At 43.9% G+C, this 22,442-nt stretch overlaps 1 protein-coding gene across 1 annotated transcript in view; it reads left to right on the forward strand.

Annotated features, from left to right (window-relative positions):
- The window catches only part of MAML3 (mastermind-like 3 (Drosophila)), a 586,993-nt gene that overhangs the window by 561,285 nt on the left and 3,266 nt on the right, over window positions 1-22,442 (forward strand). Inside the window, exons 3-4 of the mRNA XM_006872222.1 lie at window positions 12,951-13,202; window positions 18,810-18,894. Of these exons, the coding sequence (XP_006872284.1) occupies window positions 12,951-13,202; window positions 18,810-18,894 (337 nt within the window). The remainder of the gene's footprint in view (window positions 1-12,950; window positions 13,203-18,809; window positions 18,895-22,442) is intronic.

Consider the following 22,442-nt stretch of genomic DNA (forward strand, 5'->3'; position numbering starts at 1 on the left):
GTCGGAACTGACTCCATAGCACATGACAACAACAACAACAACTGAATCATAGTCTCTGAGAGAAATTATGATGAAATGAGTAAAAAGTGTAAGATTTGTAGAAAAGAAGATTACCAATTGTCTGCAGAGCCCTTTATGCAGGTTACTGTGTTTGTGTGCGTGGTGTGGAGTCAGGAGCTGTGTTTATGGCAATGCAAGTGAAATTTAGGGAACTCGCTTTGAGATCCCTATTTCTTCTAAGACTATTTTTATGCCAATTTATCCCCAGGACTTCTCAAGGTTAAGAAAGTACCTGGGCTGCTTGCATGTTTGGGAGTCAGCACAGATTTCATTTTTAAATGAAGAAATGCCAGTCGAGTTTTTTTTTAAATCAGTGTTTCTATTCTTTTTTTTTTTTTTTTTTTAAATACAGAGCACTGTAATAATACCATTGAGAAGATACAGTAAAGAATATAGTGATTCATGATGGACTGGAGGCTGCCTGCTATATTAACAGGGTACAGTTTAAAACTGTAAAACAGATGTATCTTTCAGTCTATCAGGGGATCTATGTGACTCGATGTAAAACCTAGTTTGAAGAATGTGTGCCAACGTCTTTAGAGGATCTTTGTGCATGTAAAGTCCATGTTCAAATGGCATTTATACCGAGAACCCCAAGGAATTGTGTGAGTCCCTCTCCTTGACTTGCTTCTTCTAACAAGCTGGTTCTCAGCCCAACTCTCTACACATATAAGGTACCAACTCCAGATTTCTACACATTTCTGCTTTGTTCCTGCCTATGTCATATCCAGCCCAGAGTTGTAGCCTCCTCAAACCCTACCACAACTGCTGGGCTGGCTTCCGCTCTTAGGAATGTGGGCAGCTGCAGCCTCGAGTCACATGATCACACTTGGTGTGCCCACAGATAGGTTCAGCCTTCAGAAAACCAGCAGAACAGGCTTACATTAAACCCTCGCTCTAGCAGCAACTAGAGGAAGAGGGGAGGAGAGGGCCACAGGGCTGATCTCCCCACCCAGCCACTGTCCAAAGGCTACTGAGGTGATGGAGATGTTGGAGAAAGCCCCCTGCCTTCCCTTCACAGCATGTGCTCCAGCTCCAAGCTTTCTTTCCTACTTCCTGTCTTCTTGTAGTGGCTGCAGCAGAGAGCTCCATTTGGCAGCGTGGTGGTGCTCTTGTCTATAAATGGAAACATTGGCCCATCTCCCAGTATAACACAAGATAGGCCTATGCATCAGTTATGCAATCTTTGGCTTGATGACTTCATCAGAAAGGGAGGGCAAAGTAAGAGAGAATGGTACAGGGTAGGGGGAACAGTAGCTCAGGAAGAAAACAAGCTTTCCAGCAGCTCCGTTGAAGACAGCTGAGATTCTTTGCTAACACCCACCACCCCATTTTTACATCAAGGAAAAACAAGTAGTGAACATATGGGTAAAAAAAAGTAATTCGTGGAGCAGCTGACAAACCACTTGCTATCCATGTTTCCTGACAGTGACCCACAGACACTGAGCTCTTCTCCTCTGGGGACAGGTTCACAACTCTTGTGGCTAGGTGTCTTCTTACAGCTCCACGGAGAATACAATCTGTGGAGACAAATGGTGGTTTTCTTCCATCTCTGGAGTCCTTGAACTCTAAATGTTGGGCTAGTTCTGGCCATGCTTTGTGGTTTCAGGTCTAGAATGGAGAGAAACCACAGAAAACAGGGTGGTGCTACAAAGGGTAAGCTGGTCAGGGTGGATCAAAGAATTCTTGGAAGATGGTCTGAGTCTTTTCTGGGGCTGAAATTTTGGCCTAGTTGCTGAATTTATAGGCAAACACGGCATGTCAGTGCCATGTCCAGATCTTGAGAGGGAAATCTCAATTTAGGTATGTCTACTGGGAGACTTCATCTCATGTACTTTGGACATGCTGTCAGGAGGAACCCATCCCTGGAAGAGGACATCATGAGATGAAGACCCTCAATGAGATGGATTAAAACAGTGGCTTCAGGACCAGGCAGTGTTTCTATTGTACATAGGGTCCCCATGAGTGGGAACGGAGTCAAGGGCACCTAACAATCGAACACAACATTGCATGCTTCAGATTACAAACTGGGCTCCCATACAAATAGCTCAGGTTCCAGACATAAACTGAACCCCTCTTGAATTCACTACATTCCATCCTATGCCAGTTTAGACTTATCCTTTATTTGGTTATCTAGTAACATTATTAAAAGTAATATATGTTCATAATGGAAAATTTGAAGAGAATAAAAAAAGAGCACTTATAATCCTTAGCTAACAATACTAACAATATTATTCTGTAGCTAGTGTTTTAAAAACTGTTTTTCTGTCTCTCAACTATACATTGTAAGCTTTCTTCCCTGTGATTAGATAGTCTGAGAAGGCATGGTTTTTATTGGATGCCTAGTATTCATGGTATGGATGTACCATAATTTATTTAATCAAGCTCCTATTGTTGGAAACTAATGAACTTTTAACCAATTTAGAGTTGCTTTGGTGGTGGAATTAATAACAACAAAGGGATCAAAAGAACTCTATAATTTACATCAAAGGCAGAGGAAAAACATAACTCTCCAAGTTGTGTTTTTACAGAGGGGACCTATGGTAACTTTGTTCAAAGTACTGATAAGGACAAATGGTATTTTTGTTGTTTTTACCCCAAGAAAGTCCTTGAAAGCCTGACCTTCCTGCAGCTGATGGCTCTCTCATATCTTGCACTGTACTGCCAAGTTTAACCCTTTCTTTAATCTTCAGAAGGGAATCTAATCTGGTCAGCACCTTGGAGAAGCAGCCCATTCTAGGACCATTAGTTTTTCTCCTTTCCAATCATACATGTGTGGCGCTGTGGGCTAATGTGTTGGACTGCAAAGTCATTTGAACCACAAGGTCAGTGGTTCAAGCTCACCAGCCGCTCCTTGGAAACCCTCTATTGGGTTGCTATGGGTCAGAACTGACTTGACAGCACTTAACAACAACAACAACAATCATACATGAGATTAGTTAATGCTGAAGTTCATCATAGTCATTTCAGTTTAGCAAATTTGTATCCCACTGCCAAGGAGAATTTAGCTCTGTGCTGGATGCTGGGAAAATGCATAGTCCCTATTATCCTTGTGGAACCTGAAGACTTTGAAGGCATGTTGTCATAAGGATATCACACTGCCAGAAATTTTTAACTTATAAGTATTTAGAGTTGAAACTTTCTACCACTACCATGTTACTTACTATGAAACAGTAGGGTGTATAATCATGCAAATACCATAATCATGCGCATGGGAAATATACAGTATTGTCTAGGGACTGGGAGAGGCAGGGAGGAAATCAGGGCCACCAACCAGTTTATTCCTGCTACAATTTTATATTTCACCCCAGATACACAGAATCTGCATTTCTAACAAGATCTCTCTGTATACATAAGGCCTATAGGAGTCACCTGAGGATCTTGTTAAACTGTAGATTCTGATTCCATATATCTGAGGTGAAAAAGCAGATTCTCAGCAGGGGATTAAACTGGATCAAACCAGTTCAAAGCCCTGGAAGAAATGCAGAAGCACACCAAAATATTACCAGTGGTTACCTTTGAGTGTTGAAAATATGAATGACTGCAGTTTTCCCCTTTAAACTTCTGTGCGTTTTTTATTTGTTGTCGTTTTTGTCGCTCTCTTTCCAAATGATCAGGGAGAAAAAAAATCAGCAAAACTTTTTTTTTTTTTTTTTTAATAAGGACTCTTTCCTACCCATTGAAAACCTAGAAAGAAAACCCAAGTTTAATGTCATCGTCCTCATTCTCATTCTCTTAGTTGCTAACCAGAAACGGCACTGTCATCGTTCTGACCTTTTATACTTGTTTTTGGTTTTTACTACAAGCCTGGTTAAGGGATTATAGCAATAATAATACTTCCAATAAACTATTTGATATGTGGTGGGGTGTACTGGTCACCGGGCCCTTGGTGGAGATGTTTCTACCTAGGTCTTTTGGGTCCTTCATGTATATTGCTCCTTCTTACAGGAGGAGCAAATAACTTTGTTGACACTGTTTAATAGCTATAGCATTGGGCTCCATGAAAGTGACTGCCGGTTTTGTGTTGTTGTTGCTAAGCGCCATTGAGTCAGTTCCCACTCATAGTCACAGTCACCCTATATAGGGTTTCCAAAGGGCAACTGGTGGGTTTGAACCTCCGACCTTACAGTTAACAGTTAGTTCAGTGCTTATCCTATAGCGCTAACTTCCTAAATTGATAGACTCTGCCTCGAATCTCAATTGTCTTGGGGGGACACCACCACACATCATAAAGTAAACCTTTTTTATTCAAACTCATTCAACAATCCGCAAAGAGAGGGATTATTTATAAAGGGTAGACCCTGTTGCTCTAAATTTATTGTAAGCAACTCTCCAAGCCCATTGTGAAAATTGTTCTGGAAAAGAAAGTCTGTAAAAGAAACCACCATTTTGAAACCAAATTTCTCCCCTCACTCTTGTTAAAGGTTTTATTTCGGTTTGTTTCTTCCTTCCACTTATGGATGAATGGTCTAATCTTATGTCCTTTCTTTAAATGTCAAAGTTGATACCACAGATACATCCCAATTTTGGGTATCAAGCAAAATAAAAAAGGGTTTATATTTCATTCTTTGATCCCAAAGGAATTCCTACCTTAATGTTCTATGCTCATCTTCCCTTCCCCCATTCCCGTTTCTTTTTACTCCAGAGCCCTCCTGAGTGGTCTGCTCAAGCAGCTCTGGCAGTATAGTGATTACAAGTCATAAGTCCAGCTGCTAACCTCAAGGTCAGCAGTTCGAAACTACCAGCTGTTCTGTAGGAGGAAGATGAGGCTTTCTGCTCCCGTAAAGATTTACAGCCTCGGAAACCCTATGCAGGGTCGCTGTAAGTTGGAACTGACTCCATAACCACCACCACCACACTTTGTAGCTGGTGGAAAAGTTAGAATACCAGAGACCACCGCTGGCTGTGGGACCTCAGGCAAATGATTTAACTCGTGGAGCCCAGGGTTTTTTAAATCAACAAAATGAATGCGTTTACAGCACCTAACAGAGTGCTTCGAATATACTGTAATAAGTGTCCTGGTGGTGGTGTGCCGAGGAATCAGTTCCAACTCCTAGCAACCCTGCAGAGGTTTTCTGAGGCTCTAAATCTTTACGGGAGCAGAAAGCATCATCTTTCTCCCACAGAAGGGCTGGTGGTTTTGAACTGCTGACTGAACTGGGTTAGCCACCCAGCTTATAACCACTACACTAGCCCTACAAGTGTTAATTGACTTTATCCTTTCCAACCAGAGGGAACTCTGGTTAAGTGCCATCATGTCGATTAGGACTCATTGTGACGTGTGCAGCTGGTGGATTGAACCACCAACCTTGCAGTGCTTACCTTATAGCACCACACCAGGATATTTCTGTGTTATTTTCAAACCTGGGGACATTTGATGCTTCCTCAGCAAGAGAGTTACACTCACACACCCCCACCTTCCCTCCCTTCCTCAATCTTGGCTGCTCCTGAGCCTCCACCACAGTTATAACTTAACTTTCCTGGAAAAGTCACAGGATCAGGCTCCCTTCAGAATTCTTGGGTTTGAACACATTGAACACATCACTGAGCAAAGCAGCCCTTCTGCAAATGCAGAAGAATCTGCCATAGAAATCTAAGCAACTGCACTCGGACGCCTTGCAAAAGTGCAGGGTTTCCAATCTAGCTAGGACAGAGAGATTGGATTGCAGTCAGTGCCCATAAACTAGAATGATTTGCCCCAATGATTCTCAAAGTGTGCACATCATAATCACCTGGAGGGCTTGTTAAAACACCCCCAGAGGTTCTAATTCTGTGGGCCTTAGGGGGGAGCCTGAGAATTCGCATTTCTAACAAGCTCCCAGGTGATGCTAAAACTGCTGATCCTGGAACCCACACTTAAAAAACTGTGCAGATAGCCCACTGTTTTCCAAACTGCCTCTGCTGGAAGTAGGGGAGGCTTTAGTAACTTCTTAACCATTTCCATTCTAAAAATCGCTTTATTAACTATTTCATCTCCTAAGTTTGTGGCCCAGGATCGGGCAGTGTTTTGTTCTGCTGTGCATAAGGTCGCTATGGGTCGGTACCGACTCGATGGCACCTAACAACAACAAGTTTTCATTGTCAAAGAGGAGTCTTAAGAATATGACTTTAAATTGAAGCCCGAGGACTACCCCAAGCCTCACCACCCTTGAGCCTCCCGGATTCACAGCCAGGGACCTCCAACCAGCCTCCACTGTGGGTGTTGGAATCAGGAAACTGATGAACTCATTCCCAGCAAGTGTGATGTTCAGCGTGAAACGTTAGCTTTCACCTTTGAAAAAGACTTCCTGAAACTTGAAACTTGAATAACACCTTCTCTAGGCAGGGACAAAGCCTTTAGATACTGGTGTGAGAGGTTGGACATGGACGTCTCTTGCTTTATAGAACTGTCAAAATTCCATTTGAGCTGAAGATTTCATTTTTCTTTCCTTTTTTAATTTATCCAGTTCACTGTGTGAAAAACACAGATTGGTATTCTGGAGCATACTTTTTAGTTATGTATTTATTTGTACTTTTTCCGACTGCAACTGCCCTCCTCTTGGTCCCCACGTTCTCCGTTCCCGGTTCCTCCCAGGCCTCTGGCACCCAGGATGTTGCGGGGGTCGGGAGGTGGCTGGGAAGCACCAGCCGCGAGCGCGCGCCACACCCTCCCGGGCCCCGCTGACGGGGGAGGGCAGCGGGGGGGGGGGCGTGCGCAGGGAAAGGCCCTCAAGGGCCCCCAGTGTCTCGGCACGCAGGAGCCCCCGCACCGCCTCAGCCCGCGCCAAGGGCCGCCCGGGCGGTTCCTTTGTTAGGAAAGCCTGCGCAAAGGCATTTTCAGGCCTGCGGGAAGCACAAGGACTCCCCACTCCTGACTTCTTAGTTGGAATCCCCTAAGGACTTGTAAGGATATAGGCTCTAGTCGAGAGGCTAAATTACGCCCCAGGGGACTTTTTAAATAAAATCCTAAATTTCATTCGAAATTCGAAGGCAAGGCGATTGCAAAGACTGAGCAGAGACAGAGACCGGGCCGACACCAAGCGTGCTCCTCACCGCCCCCCTGCGCGCTCTGGCTTTGTGAAACCCTGGTGACGGGAACCCTATCCCTCTCAGATTGTCCGTCCTGAGGTGCTTTCTGCCACTTTTCGCTCCCCTTTCCAGTAGCCACAACCCCACCCCACCCCGATCTCCACCTGCCCCCAGCCCTTCCGTTTCCTTCACGGTCCCCTTCCCGCGCCCTCCCCGCGGGCTGGAAGAAAAGTCGGTAATAAGAAACCAGTTCAGTGTCAGTCGTAGAGAGGGGGAAGATAACCCTAGAGATACAAGGCAATGGAGAGAGAACTCATTTTGTGTAAAGAGGGCCTCGAGTCACCAGGGAATTCCTGGATTGTCTCAGGCTGTCGTGTGTGATGTCCATCACGCCGTGCGAACACCATCTGCTTGGTATTATGCTCTCAGTTGCCAGGCTACCTGCTGTACGCAGTAACACTTGACTGCCTGGCTCCACGTTCGCAGCGCTGGCCCAGACGCGCGGGGCGGGGGCCGAGGAGGAGGAGGAGGAACAGGAGTCATGATTAAGCCATCTGCAAGTGAGGGGATGTGCGGAGGGGGCGGAGCAGGCGGGCTGCGCGGCTGAGGATCGGGCAGACACCACCATCTGCTGGGCCAGAGGAGGTACAACAGCTGCTCCCTCTTTCCCCGCCTAAGAAAGCCTGAAAAAGGCTGAGGCCCTGGGCCTCCTCAAGCCAGTTATCCCCAAGGTCCTGGCACCCTGTCTCATCCCTGCAAAGCAGCCTTTTGTGCTTGCACCCCTCCAAGGAGCCTGCAGTCTTTGATCCGCCGCCAGCAGCCCTGGCCCCTCTCGCCCAAACACTATGCTTTTTCTTGAAAACACTTAAGAGAAATAAAGCTTCCCTACATACAGATTTATAAATAAACAGCTGGCTGCTCTTGGGAGATATTTTTACCACAGCTGTTTTTTGAAATAGAAAACTGCCTCTTTGGGGGAGGTAGCCTTTTTTAAAAAATAAAAAAAATAAACATCTCCTACCTTTCTCCTGGTAGCGTAGTGGTTACAAATCGGGCTGCTAACCTAAAGGTTGGCAGTTCAAAACTACCAGCTGTTCTGTGGGAGAAAGATGAGGCTTTCTGCTCCCGTAAAGGTTTACAGCCTGGGAAACCCTGTACAGGGTCATTATGAGTCGGAACCGACTCCACGGTACTTAACAATAACAACCTTCCCCCGGGCTCCCGGTGGTGCTGTTAGGATCAGCACTGGACTGAGAACCACAAGGTCACTTCAAACCCATCAGCTGTTCTTTGGAACCACTGTACAGGGTCGCTATGTTTCACAACCGTCTTGATGGCACTTAACAACAACAACCACCACCACCTTCCTCGAGGAGCCCTGGTGGATTACCGTAGAGTCAGTAGTTCGAATTTACTAGCCACCCTTCGGAAGAAAGATGAGGCTTTCTACTCCCATAAAGATTTAGAGCCTCAGTAATCCTATACAGGGTCCTATGAGTCAGAACTGACTCCGTGACAGACAACCACTACCACCACCTTTTTCTTATCTTTAGAAAAGTGCAAAGATCTTTTCCTTAGAGGGTGGTATTGTTATTAAGTTCAGTTGAGCCAACTTACAGCCACTCTGTATAGGGTTTCTGAGAATTGGCTTGTGTACCTTGAGGTCCAGTGCATTATCCTACAGCCCCGGAGATGTAAATAGGTTCATTTGTTTTGATTTCCCCCCCTCCTTTTATGTTACTGGAAAGTGAGCTGATATGGCGAGTAATGATCTATAGCAGCCAATTGGATTTCTGAAAGAAGAGACTGTATTAAGGTTCTTGGTAGAAGACTTGGAATGTCAATGGGCAGGGGGTGGAGAACAAGTCAGTAATTAAAACTAAAAATACTGCATCATTTGACTTCAAGGCATTACATTTCATGTGACGAAAGCTCAGCCTGGTTTTCTCTAATTGCACAACACAGTGTGTGTCCTTCTTAGAAACAAGAGCTATGACTTGATATGCTGAAATTTGACAGACTATTTCTCATTAAACGCTCTTAAATAGGAGGTTAAAAGGAGCTGCGTAATGTGAAACAGTTAATAGTCTCAAACAGCTTAATTTGTAAGGCAAGTCACTTGCTGTATCTTTACATTAAAATACACACCTAAGTCGGGTTGGGGGTATACGGAGGTCCTCTCTGAATTCAACGAAGTTCTTTAGGAAAATATTAAATTCACCTCGGTTTGCAGATGTTTAATATGCGAAGCAAGCCTTGAGGTGGCACAAAAGGTTTTCAGTTCAAACCCACCCTCAGCACCTTGGAATGCTTGGCAATCTGCTTCTGTAAAGATCACAGCCAGGATAAATCTGACAAAATTCTACGTAACTCGGCAGTGACACATTTGCCTTTTGGGGGTTTTAATACGAAGACAATCCTTTAAGACTACACATAATCCATCCTGCCTCCAGGAGTTTAGTTCTTTAGTGAAGAAACCTGAAGGCAAAATCTTTGGAGGGGACCATTTGGAGAAAAACATAATTTTGAGGAGTAATAACCCAATTATCTTTTTGAGAAAAAGAAATGCGCTCTTTTGAAGTATTCCTTTTGTTCCAGGAAGGGGGGCGGGGTGGAGACTGGTGAAAAGTATCAACATCTTGACCCCATTTGCCTCTCCCTTTTTTACCCTGGGTGAACAGGAGGCTGGAAGAGCATTACTTCTCTGTTTACCATTTCTTCTGGGCCTGCTCTTCTCAAAGTGCACAAAGATAAACAGGGGCAGCCCAAACCAGCCTGCTCATAAAATCAAGCTGAAGAGAACTTCATCTTCCTTTGGGTCTGTTTGTTTCCAACTCTTATCATCATCAGTACTTGAAAGTATCTGGTGTCAAATATTCGGATATACATATATAGGGGGGAAATCTGTATATTTTCGATGATTGGTTAACTACACTTAAGTGTGAATGAAAGTGTTAAGTCAGTAGTAAGCCATTTGTCTCTCAAGGTGGCAGGAAGCAGCTTTATCCTATTGGAAAGAAGGGTTTGGAAAATAGACAAATATTAGAATAGATGAGAGGGACACTGTAAAATATCTAGATTCCTGTATGGGTCAGTCAGAAAGTTAACTTTCTGGTATCATAAAGGTTCCTAGCATTTTTTAGTATAAGGTCATTTTATTAACGTCAAAAATACTAGCTATCTACCTACCATTTGTCTATTTACAGAGTATATTCATTCAGACAGACAAAAACTGTTAGATTCACTTTTATTAACTTCAGTACTTACATTGTTGTTGTTATTAAGTGCCATCGAGTCAGTTTCCACTCATAGCGACCCTGTATAGCATTTCCAGGGAGTTTAAACCACCAACCTTGCAGTGCAAACCAACCTTGCAGTCCAGTGCATTAACCCACAGCACCACACCAGGATTCAGTACTTACATACATTTGACAAATAAAATAAAGCAGATTTATAGAAGACACTATCTACAAGCAATTCTCCAGTACACATTTGGCATCATGGACCTGTAGTCTGGGAATATTCTCTGCTAGTGAAAGGTACACTGAATTTAGAATCAAGTTCAGCGTTCTATTTCTGGTTCTTCCGTTTACTAGCTGTGTGACCTGAGCTACTGGACTAACCTTGTGCTATTGTTTCCGAGGTGAAAGGAGTGGTGGCGTTTGTTTGATTTTTTATTTTTGCTTACTTGTTTGCTTGTTGTGTTTGGGTAGACGGATGGAGGGAAGAAGACCAACTGAACATTACCATTTAGACATCTCATAGCCAGAAAGAAAACTAGGTTAGGTTCTGTCAAATCGATTCTGACTCATAGTGACCCCATGTAACAAAATACGACTGCTCCATAGGGGTTTCTTAGGGGAGCAGATGGACAGGTCTTTGGTTAGTGACCTAGCTGAGAGGCAAGCAGCCTTAAATTCGACTCCCCACAGGCTGGGCTGGCTGCCCTCTGTTGTTCCATGCTGAGGCGGTCCTAGGAGCTCTAGTGGTTGAAACTGTAATGAATTAGAAGGAGCATTGCTATGGAATGTTTAGGCAGTATATGCCCTCACCAGGTATACATGATAATGCACAGGAAAGGAAGTGCCTCTCCAGTCCTAGAAACAGAATCTTAAAGTCCCACACCTACTCTTCATATTGAGTTTTCCTCCCTAACTGTCTACACTGTCTGGCTGTCACTTCCTCGAAGCATATTCTTCAAGTCGTGACTTGGCTGTGTGTGATTAGGTCCTTAGCTACTTTACCCCCAGTTCCCTAAGTCCTTAAATGTGGCCATCATTTCACTGGCTGACACATAATTATAGAATCAACAGACTTCATCCAACCACCCACATTAAAATTACCTCAGATATAAGAGAGGCAATCCTCTATTTAAAGATGTTGGAAGAATGAATAGTTTTGGTCACCATCAACAACTCTTACCTAAAGTATATATTACATATGTTGTTGTTGTTGTTGTTAAGTGCCGTTGAGTTGGTTCCGACCCATAGCGATCCTGTACAGGGTTTCCGAGGCTGTAAATCTTTACGGGAGCAGAATGACTCATCTTTCTCCCGCAGAGTGGCTGGTAGTTTCGAACTGCTGGCCCTAAGGTTTGCAGCCCAATTCATAACCACTACGCTACCAGAGCTCCTTCAAAAGTTCATGGAAAATGGAATTTTCCCACAAACTTTTGGAAGCCACATATATATGTGTGTGTGTGTGTGTATAATGTATGTGTTTGTGTGTGTGTATAATCCTGGCATGGCACGATAGGGTAAGCACTAGACTGCTAACTGCAAGATCAGCAATTCAAACCCACCAACCACTCCTCGGAAACCTTATAGAGGATTACTATGAGTTGGAACTGACGCAACAATACTTAACAACAACATTGTTGTTGTTGTTAACTGCCATTCCAACTCATAGCAAGCCAGTGTGGGTTTCCAAGGAGCAGATGCTGAGTTTGAACCACCGACCTTGTGGTTCAAACCAACCTTGAGATTGAGTGGTGCCACATCACACAGAGCACGGTGACTTTGTAAGATAAGCACTGGACCGCAAATCACAAGGTCAGTGGGTCAGTGGTTCAAGCCCATCAGCCACTCTACAGAAGAAAGATGAGGCTTTCTGCTCCTGCAAAGATTTATAGTCTCAGAAAGCCTATCCAGGAGCACTATGAGTCAGAACCAACTCCACGGCACTTAACAACAAACAACAATATGTATAATCGAAGTTGTCAGATGTTGAAGTTAATTAGATTCCAACAGTCTTCTGTATTTGCTTATATGTATATCCTTGCTAATAAAAAGTCCATTCTGACCAGGTGGAAAGTAAGAACTAACAGGTAAGGTCAGGATTAGAGTTTATCTAAGCGCAGCCTGAAGGAGCTCTGGTAGTGTAGTGGTTGCAAATCTGGCTGCTAACCTCAGGGTCATCAGTTCGAAACTACCAGCTGTTCCGTGGGAGAAAGATGAGGCTTTCTGCTCCCGTAAAGATATACAGCCTCGGAAACCGTGTGCTAAGTCGCTATGAGTCGGAACCGACTCCACAGCACATAACAACAACAACAACAAAGCGCAGCCTGAGGATTTCTCTTTCCTTTGATGTTAGTTGAAAACCCTGTCTTCAGCCATTACTCAGCCCTATCTGAAACAGACTGGATTTGGTCTCAGATTTCCTGAGCCACACTCTTTTACTGTCCTCCTGGAGCTTTTCAGTCCACTGTGCAACAGCCAGCTGTGAGGACTAATTTAAGGAAATTCCATGTGTGTGCCACTCAGGACCCTTGAGATCCATAAGCCCCTGGTGACGGCCCCATTTCCCTTCCCCTGTACTTCCCCTTCAAATGGTGGTGAGACTCCATGTGGACTCCCTGCATCTCTCTCTTCTTGTCCTTCCAGGAGCAGCACCCAGTCGGACTTCCCAGAACCACAGGCCCCTTGCAGTCCTCGGTGCCCCCAGGCTCGGGCAGCATGGTCTCCGGAGCCAGTCCCTCGGGTCCCGGCTTCCTAGGCAACCAGCCCCAGGCAGCCATCATGAAGCAGATGCTCATGGATCAGCGGGCCCAGCTGATGGAGCAACAGAAGCAACAGTTCCTGCGGGAGCAAAGGCAGCAGCAGCAGCAGCAGCAGCAGCAGATTCTGGCTGAGCAGGTACCACATACCCATGGAGTGATGCATTTGTTCAGCACCTGCTGTTGGCGAGGGAGTAACAGTTCATGGTCTTCAAGATGCTCACAGTCTAGCATTATCCAGGATCCCAGAAGGGCCTGCGGAATTTAGCCCTTTCAATTAGTTAGGCTTTTCCCCTAATGAGTTGGTTTGTTCTTAAAAGAGAAGCTCCGGCCATCAATTTGAAGGCCCATTTGCTAGAGACATTTTCCTATTCAAGCTTGACACGCTTTTCCTTCTAGTTTCTGGTACTAGGATCTGTGTAACCAGCATGCAGAAGGAGTGGCAGGGGGTTGGGGTCTAGTTCACATTCTCTATAAGCCCTCATGTTTGAAGGGGAAAAAAAGAAAATGACTTGGAGAACTTTGTTCCTTGGAAGGAAGTGGTGGGAGGAGGGATTGAAGAGAATTCTACAGAATTGATCACGAACAATAGAGGGCGAACAATAGCAGAACAATAGGGCCAGCAGAAGTACCTGGAAACCTGAACTAGGGTCACAGAAAGGATACAAACTTAAGAAAATTCCCAGAAGCTATTAAAATGGCTCAGGAAATCTTTGAGTTAAAGGAAGCCCTAATAGAAATAAAGCTTTACCTGAGGCGTCTTTGTCCACCCTTACCATATAATTCCTCCAGCTTTGAAAGAAAGCCTTCCCTGTGGACTGTTCTTGTAAGTTTCAATTTATTATGTTTTTAGAGATGCCCATGCTTGATTTAGTATTATCTCAGAGAAAGGTCTCCAGACCTTCTCTGAGCCATCCCTCGATGGCTCCTGTGGGGGGCCTGCACCAGGCATCTAGTACATCAGACTCTTCTATGATAGGAGATGGGAAGTTGTCGTCCGAGGCTCAAGGCCTGACATATCTCTGCCCCATAGTTATTCTTCTGGAATCTTCCTTATGTGTTCAGAATTTTGAAACTGTATCAACACCCACCACATATGTGCAAGATACTATGTAAAGCTACAGGCATGTTGAGGTCTTTACTAATAACCAAAAGCTGCATTTTCAAAGCAACACTAGTCATTCTCCAAACAGAAAAATTACCACCATTGAACATAATTCGTTTATGTTCTTTTTTTTTTTTTTTCTGTATTTGTTTCTGAACAGCTGTGTAATTATCTCCCTTTTACCAAGGTCAGTCAGCCTCCTGGAAGCTATTGTACAAACAAACCTCTATCCCTCTCACCCAGCATAAGGTGTGTGACAAGGAACCATGCTAATATTTCTCAGGCAATGATGAATGGAGCTGCTGATGGGAAGCTGGGCTTTGTAAATGATCTCTGCTCAACCAATCCCAGGGAATTTTAGGTGTGCCGGAAGTTTTGAGTGATGATTTCTGATATGTGTGTTGTAGCCGAAGCGCAAAGAGGACTTAGGTAACCAGGCAGAACTCGGTCATTCCAGCCCCGGGCTGTTCCCTGTCAGAGAGATCAGCCTCATATCTGGGACACAAGGAGAGAGGTGAGAAGAATGTGAGAAAAGCTGTATCCGGGTGACAGGGACTAGAATGCAAGCGACTCAGGGGAACCCTCAGAATCCAGAAAACGGACATAGAGCACAGCCTTCTTGGACACGATGAGGGAATTGGAAGGTGTGACTTGAGCAGAATTCCTTAACAGCTGTATACATTAAAGGACCCCTGGTGGTTCTGTGGGTTAGGCATTCGACTGGTAACCACAAGGTTGATGATTCCCAGCCACTCCAAGGAGAAAGATAAGTTTGCTCCAATAAAGACCTTCAATCTCTGAAATCCTACATAGGGTCTCTATGAGTTGGAATCAACTCAGTGGCAGTGGGTTTGGCATTTTGGTTTGGTGTGCAACAAGACCAAAGAAAGATGTACATGAGATACTTTGGAAACTGTACACCCCACACAAATGTCATAGATATAATGTAAGAGCTGTAACCATATGTGCCAGTCTTCATTTGGGTCTAGACCAGAAGTGAAACAGAGAGACTGAGTTTTAAAACCTCAAGAAACAGTGCTCATTTATGCAGGCTGTCTGGGGTCAGGAGTCGCTGGGTGGTGAAAACAGTTAATGCACTTGGCTCTTCAAATCCACCTGCAGGCAACTCAGAAGAAATATCAGCCAGTCAAGGCCCTAAGAAGCACAGGTTTACTCTGACACACATGGGGTTTCCTTGAGACAGAGTCAACTCGCTGGTAACTGGTTATCTTAGAGGACTTCCTATTCTCATGTCTTTGCTGTGAATATGAATATTGCCCCATCAATCCCAAACTGATTTTTCTTGATCTCTACAAGGTCTGGTAGCGTAGTGGTTACAAATCGGACTGCGAACCACAAGGTCAGCAGTTCGAAACTACCAGCTGCTTCACGGGAGAAAGATGAGGCGTTCTGCTCCCGTAAAGATTTTCAGCTTCGGAAACCCTGTACAGGGTCGCTATGAGTCAGAACCGACTCCACGGCACATAACAGCAATAGCCAACAAGATTGAAAGTAGCCAGAATAACTCATATTGGAAACAATGGATTTAAACCACTCACGTTTCCTGAGAGAAAACAGGGGGATTAGGAGCCGGTGTATCTTAGGGAACTTTAAAAGGATTCTCAGTAGACTTGGCAATCAGAGTGGGGCAGGTTGCAAGTAGGCCTGAATGAACTTTTAATACTTTATTCCCCAAGAGTTCAAAGCATGTCATCTCTTATCCACTCACTAAGATTCCGTAGAACTTACAATTGTAGATCTTAACGAAACATTAGATAGATAGCAAGAAGTCCCATCATTTGATATGTGAGAATATTGAGTTTATGTAATTTACCCATAGTCACAGAGCTAAAGAGGCAGGACCAGCACAGGAACCCAGGTTTCTGATTCCGGGCTGGCTTCACCCCAGCTCACCGCAGGCTACCCCTGGGTTGTTCCTTATTCGTTCTGAGTGGGGCAATTAATTTTCTTATTTGATATGGGAAGTAGATTTGGCTGGGGAGAAGCTTTTAAATGTTCAATTTACTTTCAATAATGCTTTTATTGCTGTCTAAAAGATTAGCATAGTTTGTCTACACTTTGATTAATTAATCAGTTTCAACAGTTTTGTGCCTTGTTGGGGTTGGGTGGTAAGGGAAGGAGGGAAGGAAGAAAAGAAAATTACAGAGCTGCCCAGGAACAAAAACGAAAGAAACATAAGAAATCAACACAGGTGTTAAGAAGTGGTCAGTGTGTGTTATTTCTATAATGAACACTCTAAAGAGCAGTGACCTTGTTGTATGTTCTTTATAGCCCTCATAGATGAAAGGTGCCTCATGAATATTCAGCAGCTGCCGGAAGGAGGTTAAATGACATGCCGAAGGTCACGCAGCTACTTGATGGCCGACCTAGAACTAAAAGCCCCATTTCTCTGCTCTTTCCATCTCACTCCTATTTTCATTCCCTTTTCACATGCAGCATGATAATGATCATAATAGCTTCTCCAGTATATTGGTAACAGCAATAGCAAAGCAGATCCCTGTGAGTAGAAGAAGAAAGACTAAAAATGCAGGCCCCCTGGCTCCTGGTATATACAAAATCCCACGCGTTTTCCTCATGGCAGTAAATGCTGTGTGTTTGGCTTGTAGAGATGTATTTTACTGGCAGTGTGGCCCCATGGGGATAAGATTAGCCTTTTTTTATAGCCTTAGAAAATCCCATCTTCCCCTGCCGTAAGCATCTATTTAGGTCATTAACAATTAGTTGCTTTCTCCTTTGAGCTGGGTCCCCACAATGCTAAGGAAAGCTTGCAGACCTCCCTCGATCAGCATTCCTTATGAAGCATCAGAGTGCATACATATGTTCACCGAAAGGGAAAGTCAAAAGTCAAAGCAGCAGTATCCATGACAGCCCCAAACCAGAAACTCCCTAAGTGACCGTCACTAGTAGAACAGTAGACTGGCTAAATACATTGTGGTGTATTCATATAATGGAATATTGTTCATCAGTGAGAATGAACTAACCCCAAGTGCATTCATTAACATGAATGAATCTCACAAATACAATGATGAATGAAAGAAGCCAGACAGAAAAGATTTATTTCCATATAACTAATCTGTTATTAAGGAGTCCTGGTGTGGTGCTGTGGGTTAATGCACCAGATTGCAAAGGTCGGTGGTTCAAGCTCACCAGTCGCTCCTCAGAAACCCTATACAGGGTCGCTATGGGTTGGAACTGACTCGACGCAGCACCTAACAACAACAAGAAATCTGTTATTAAGGAGCTCTGGTAGCGTAGTGGTCACGAGTCAAGCTGCTAATGTCAAGGCCAGTAGTTCGAAACTACCAGCAGTTCTGCTGGAGAAAGATGAGGCTTTCTGCTCCTGTAAAGATTTACAGCCTTGGAAACCCTGTGCAGGGTCGCTATGATTCGGAACCGACTCCACAGTACATAACCATTAACACCAATCTGTTATTGGAGTCCTGGTGCGGCACTACAGGTTAATGCACTGGACTGTAAGGTCAGTTTGAACCACAAATGTGCATTCCAAGCTCACCAGCCACTCATTGGAAACCCTATATAGGGTCACTATGAGTTGGAACCAACTTGAAGGCACTTTACAACAACAACACTCTGTTATTGTCATTAGATGTCTTTGAGTCGATTTTCAACTGCCCCATAGGTTTCATAGGCTGTAATCTTGGTATACTGAGTGAAAGGTTGATGGTGCAAACCCACCAGCCACTCCACAAGAAATGATGAAGCTATTTGCTCCCGTAAAAATTGGTGTTGTTAAGTACTGTGGAGTCAGTTCCGACTCATAGGGACACTGCACAGGGTTTCCTGAGGCTGCAGATCTTTAGGGAAGCAGAAAGCCTCATCATTGTCCCATGGAACAGCTGGTAGTTTTGAACTGCCGACCTTGAGGTTAGCAGCCCAATTCGTAACCACTACGCTACCAGCGTAGTGTGGCAGCGGTAATGAGGTTGGCCCAGGATCGGACATTGTTTTGTTCTGCTGTGCATGGGGTCGCTATGAGTCGGTTCCGACTCGATGGCACCTGACAACAACAACAACGCTACCAGAGCTCCTTCCCATAAAGATTACAGTCTCAGAAATCCTATCCAGGATCACTGTGAGTCAGTGGATTTGATTTCAATCTTTATGGGAACAGATCTCCAGGTCTTTCTCACACAGAGCCACTGTGCTGGGGTGAGGGGTCGGGGAGTAGATTCCGACCCTGTATAGGGTCTCCTAGGAGCAACTGGTGGGTTTAAACTGCTGACTTTGTGCTTCACAGTCCAATGCTGACCCTACAGCACCACACCAGGGAGTCTGTTCTGTCACTAAATCACCATATAACTAATTTATATTGTTCAAGTTAAGATATCAGTTGCCTTGGGTTGAAGGGAGGATACTACCTGAAATGGACGCAAAAGGTTTCCAGTAATGTTCATTTTCTTGATCTGGGTGCCGGGATATGTTCATTTTGTGAAAATCTATCCAACTGTATTTGTGTGTGCTGGTTATTCTTCAATAAAACATTTACTTCAAAGCAAAATGAAACAAAAACACCCCTTTCCTCAAAACTACCAAGATATTTAAGTGCATGCTCTCTCCCTGTCTCCTCACCCTCACCCCTCTGCTCCTCTGTTGTTCCAGCAGTTACAGCCATCACACTTACCTCGGCAGCACCTCCAACAGCAGCGGAACCCATACCCAGTGCAGCAGGTCAATCAGTTTCAAGGTGAGACTGGGGCGCACCTCTCCTAGTTTACATCTTCTAGGTGCAAAGTGGAAGTGACTATGTAACGGGCAACACTGCCTTATAATGCTGCCTTTATGCCCAGGTAATATTCAGAATAGTTAATAACTGGTAGGTCGAATTTCTGGGCCAGATATTAACCTTATGGTTTTTAGGTTTTGGATTAGTCTGGGAGTCCCAGGGGAGGGGTTAGGGTGACTGAGAGGGGTGGGACTCTCAGGGAATGGGGCATTGCTCTTTATCCCCTGTACATAAATATTTTGATCATTTTACAGCCTCTTGGCCTGGCACCAGCCCTGTTGAAGTCTAGCTCGTCATCTCCACCACCACAGTGGGGAAATCTTTTCTGTTAACTCATCAGGTCCTCTAGCCAAAGCCCACACCTCTTAGAACGAGAAGTGGGAGAATTTGACTTTTAGCAACCACATGTCTCTGTTGAATGTAGAAGGCAAACAGGGCCTTGAGGCTGGCTGTGCTGTCTTGATCCTCCTGCCGTTTGGGGAAATGCTGAATCATGACCCCAGTCGCAGTGGGTGTGCTGTATGTCTGACGTTACCATTCCCTTATAAATGTGGAAGATTGACTCAAAGTTCAGACCCTCCCATCTCCATTGGAGAGAGCCTTTAAGGGTCCCGCATGGGGTAGGGAATAACCTGAGGACCCTTCATAATATCAGCCAAAGGAGTTGTCAGCCTTGGTGATGCAGTGGTTAAGTACTCACCCGCTAACTGAAGGTTGGTGGTTTGAACTCATCAGCCTTTCTGTGGGAGAAATGATGTGACGATCTTCTCCTATGAAGATAATACAAAGCAAATATCAACTCTGTTATTACTGAGTCAATTTCTACTCATAGCAACCCTACAGGACACAGTACAACTGTCCCGTAGACTTCCCAAGACTGTAAATACTTAAAGAAGCAGACTGCCACATAGTTCTTCTGCCCCTAAAGATAACATTTTAGGAAGCTCTAGGGGGCAATTCTAAGGAGCTCTGGTAGCGTAGTGGTTACAAATCGGGCTGTGAACTGCAAGGTCAGCAGTTCGAAACTCCCAGCTGCTCCGCAGGAGAAAGATGAGGCTTTCTGCTCCCGTAAAGATTTACAGCCTTGGAAACCCTGTCCAGGGTCGCTATGGGTCAGAACCAACTCCACGGCACATAACAACAACAACAACAACAGGGGGCAGTTCTACTCTTGTCACATGAGGTTGCTATCGGCTGAACACACACAAAACAGGCAACAGAAATCCTAATTCTGGTCCTCTAGCTTTTTTGTTAGGTCTTGAGCAATTCGTCCTAACTCCTTGAGTGCTATCAATGCCTTTAAGAATCTTCCAGAAGCTATGAAGCCCTTTCTGCAGAGATATGCATCTATGTAAATAGATACACACTTTGTGGATCATACATATCACAAAACTTCTAGTCGCTCCTGAACTTCATTGACAGCCAGGGTAAAAATTCCTGATACAAGGGACTATTTATTAAACTTTGGTTTTCAACACATTGTTATTGTCATTGTTAAGTACCATCAAGTCAGTTCTGATTCACAGTGACCCTATATAGGTTTTCCAGTGAGCGCTTGGTGTGTTTGAACTGCCGACCTTGTGGTGAGCAGTCCAGTGCTTATCCTAATTACCACACCAAGATTCCTACAGCACATTACTAGGTTGTGAAAACAGTTTAATGGGTCACACCCCACATTTTTAAAATGCAACACAATAGAAAAAGAAATTATCAGAGTGTGATCATAACGGAGTCTTTTGATTCTGGTATAAACCCGGTGTATATACTGGATCACAACATGAAATGTGTTTTGTACTGTGGGTTATGGTTTAAAGAGTCTGAAAACCACTGATGTCTACTAGATTGTGCTTAAGAGTGCCGCTGAGACAACTGGAGCTGAGTAGCTTCTACTGCTGTCTACTGTGGGACTTTGTTCACTTTACATCCCTCCAGATGCCTTTGGATTTGACACAAGGAGAAGGACAAAAGGAATTGAACTGTCCTCAGGTGTTCTCTGCACTCAATCTGTGCCAGTATTCTTTGAAGAATTATGCTTCTCGTTTGATCATGGTGGGAAAGAGTAAGGACTAGCTCTAGTTACACATGTGGGTTTGTTACAGATGCAGTGCTCTCCCTGTACACCTGTAGTTCTCAAACGTTAGCATGCATCGAAATCACCTGTGGAGCTTCTTAAAACACAGCTGGCTGGGTTCCAGCCCAGAGGTTTTCTGATTGAGTGGGTCTGGCATGAGGCCTAAGAATTTGCATTTCTAACAAGTTCCCAGATGTTGCTGATGTTGCTGGTCAGGGGACCATGCTGTAGAAACAAAACTCTCATAAACCTGGCATCCTTTGAGTTGTCTAGGTTCATAATTCATTTATTATTTTTCCCCAAATAAAGGGAACAATCAATCAAAATGTAATCATTCCTCTGCGTTACAGAGCATAGACATATTTTTGTATATGCTATTCTGAATGATTTGGGTTTGGTTTAAAAGTTTTGCTCCTGAATTTTTTAATTCCCCCCCCCCCCCCATTCCTTAAACTTTTGTAAAACCCCAAATCATAGGTTGTTGTTAAGTGACTTTGAGTCTACTCTGACTCATATTGATCCTGTAGAGGGTTTCTGAGGAGTGGCTGGTGGGTTTGAGCCACTGACTTTGCAATTAGTAATGCGTTGCTTATCCTACAGTATCACACCAGGACTGTGTTCATTTAGGATCCCTCAACTGACTGATTAGAAATATCATCTTTTTTTTTCTATCTTCACTATTCTCATATATTTTACTGACACCCTCAATATCATCATAGTGTATACATCTGGGAAAATAGCAAATTGATAGATTTAAAAATATTGTCCTTGGAAAGCAGTTTGGTTAGGAATAACTTGCATGCCATTCCTATACTATCTTCTCATCACTACATTTTTCAAAAGTCTTCAGAACCATCTTTCTCTCCTTGAGTTTTGTGCCTCTGGGCAATGCTACATGTCTATGGGGAAATGCCTGTTTTTCACAAATGCAGTCTTCTTGTGAGTGAAAATAGAACACAGACCATTCTAGAGGGAAAAAAATTTAAAAAGCATATTATCACTTCTATTTGAATATGGAAGAGTGTCTTTGACATTGTGATGCTAGCCAGCAAACAAGAAAATTAATTTGACTATATACAGTGTCTCACAATAATATCTGTATTAGGCCAAAAAAAAAAAAAGTAGTGGTAGTCTGCTGTTTAACGTATATGTAGTAATCAGGTCTAGGGTGAAGTTAATTCTTTGGGTAACTTAGTTAAAATCTAAAAATACGAAAAAAATTTAAATTGTGTGTTTAAAATGACTAGAGGCACAAAGCTAGAATAATAAAAAGTTTATTTATCAAGTTTAAAATTTAGTGCTGATTGCAGATTTTTAAATTTGCTCCACAAGAATTGCATATAGATTGTGCCATCATTATACTAAGCAAAAATAAAGGCTGGCTTGGCCCAGGATCCAGTTTGCACAGTGTTTCGTACAGCTGTGCATAAGGTCGCTA

Source organism: Chrysochloris asiatica, unplaced genomic scaffold (assembly GCF_000296735.1).
Source record: "Chrysochloris asiatica unplaced genomic scaffold, ChrAsi1.0 scaffold00187, whole genome shotgun sequence".
In the NCBI taxonomy this organism is placed as follows: domain Eukaryota; kingdom Metazoa; phylum Chordata; class Mammalia; order Afrosoricida; family Chrysochloridae; genus Chrysochloris; species Chrysochloris asiatica.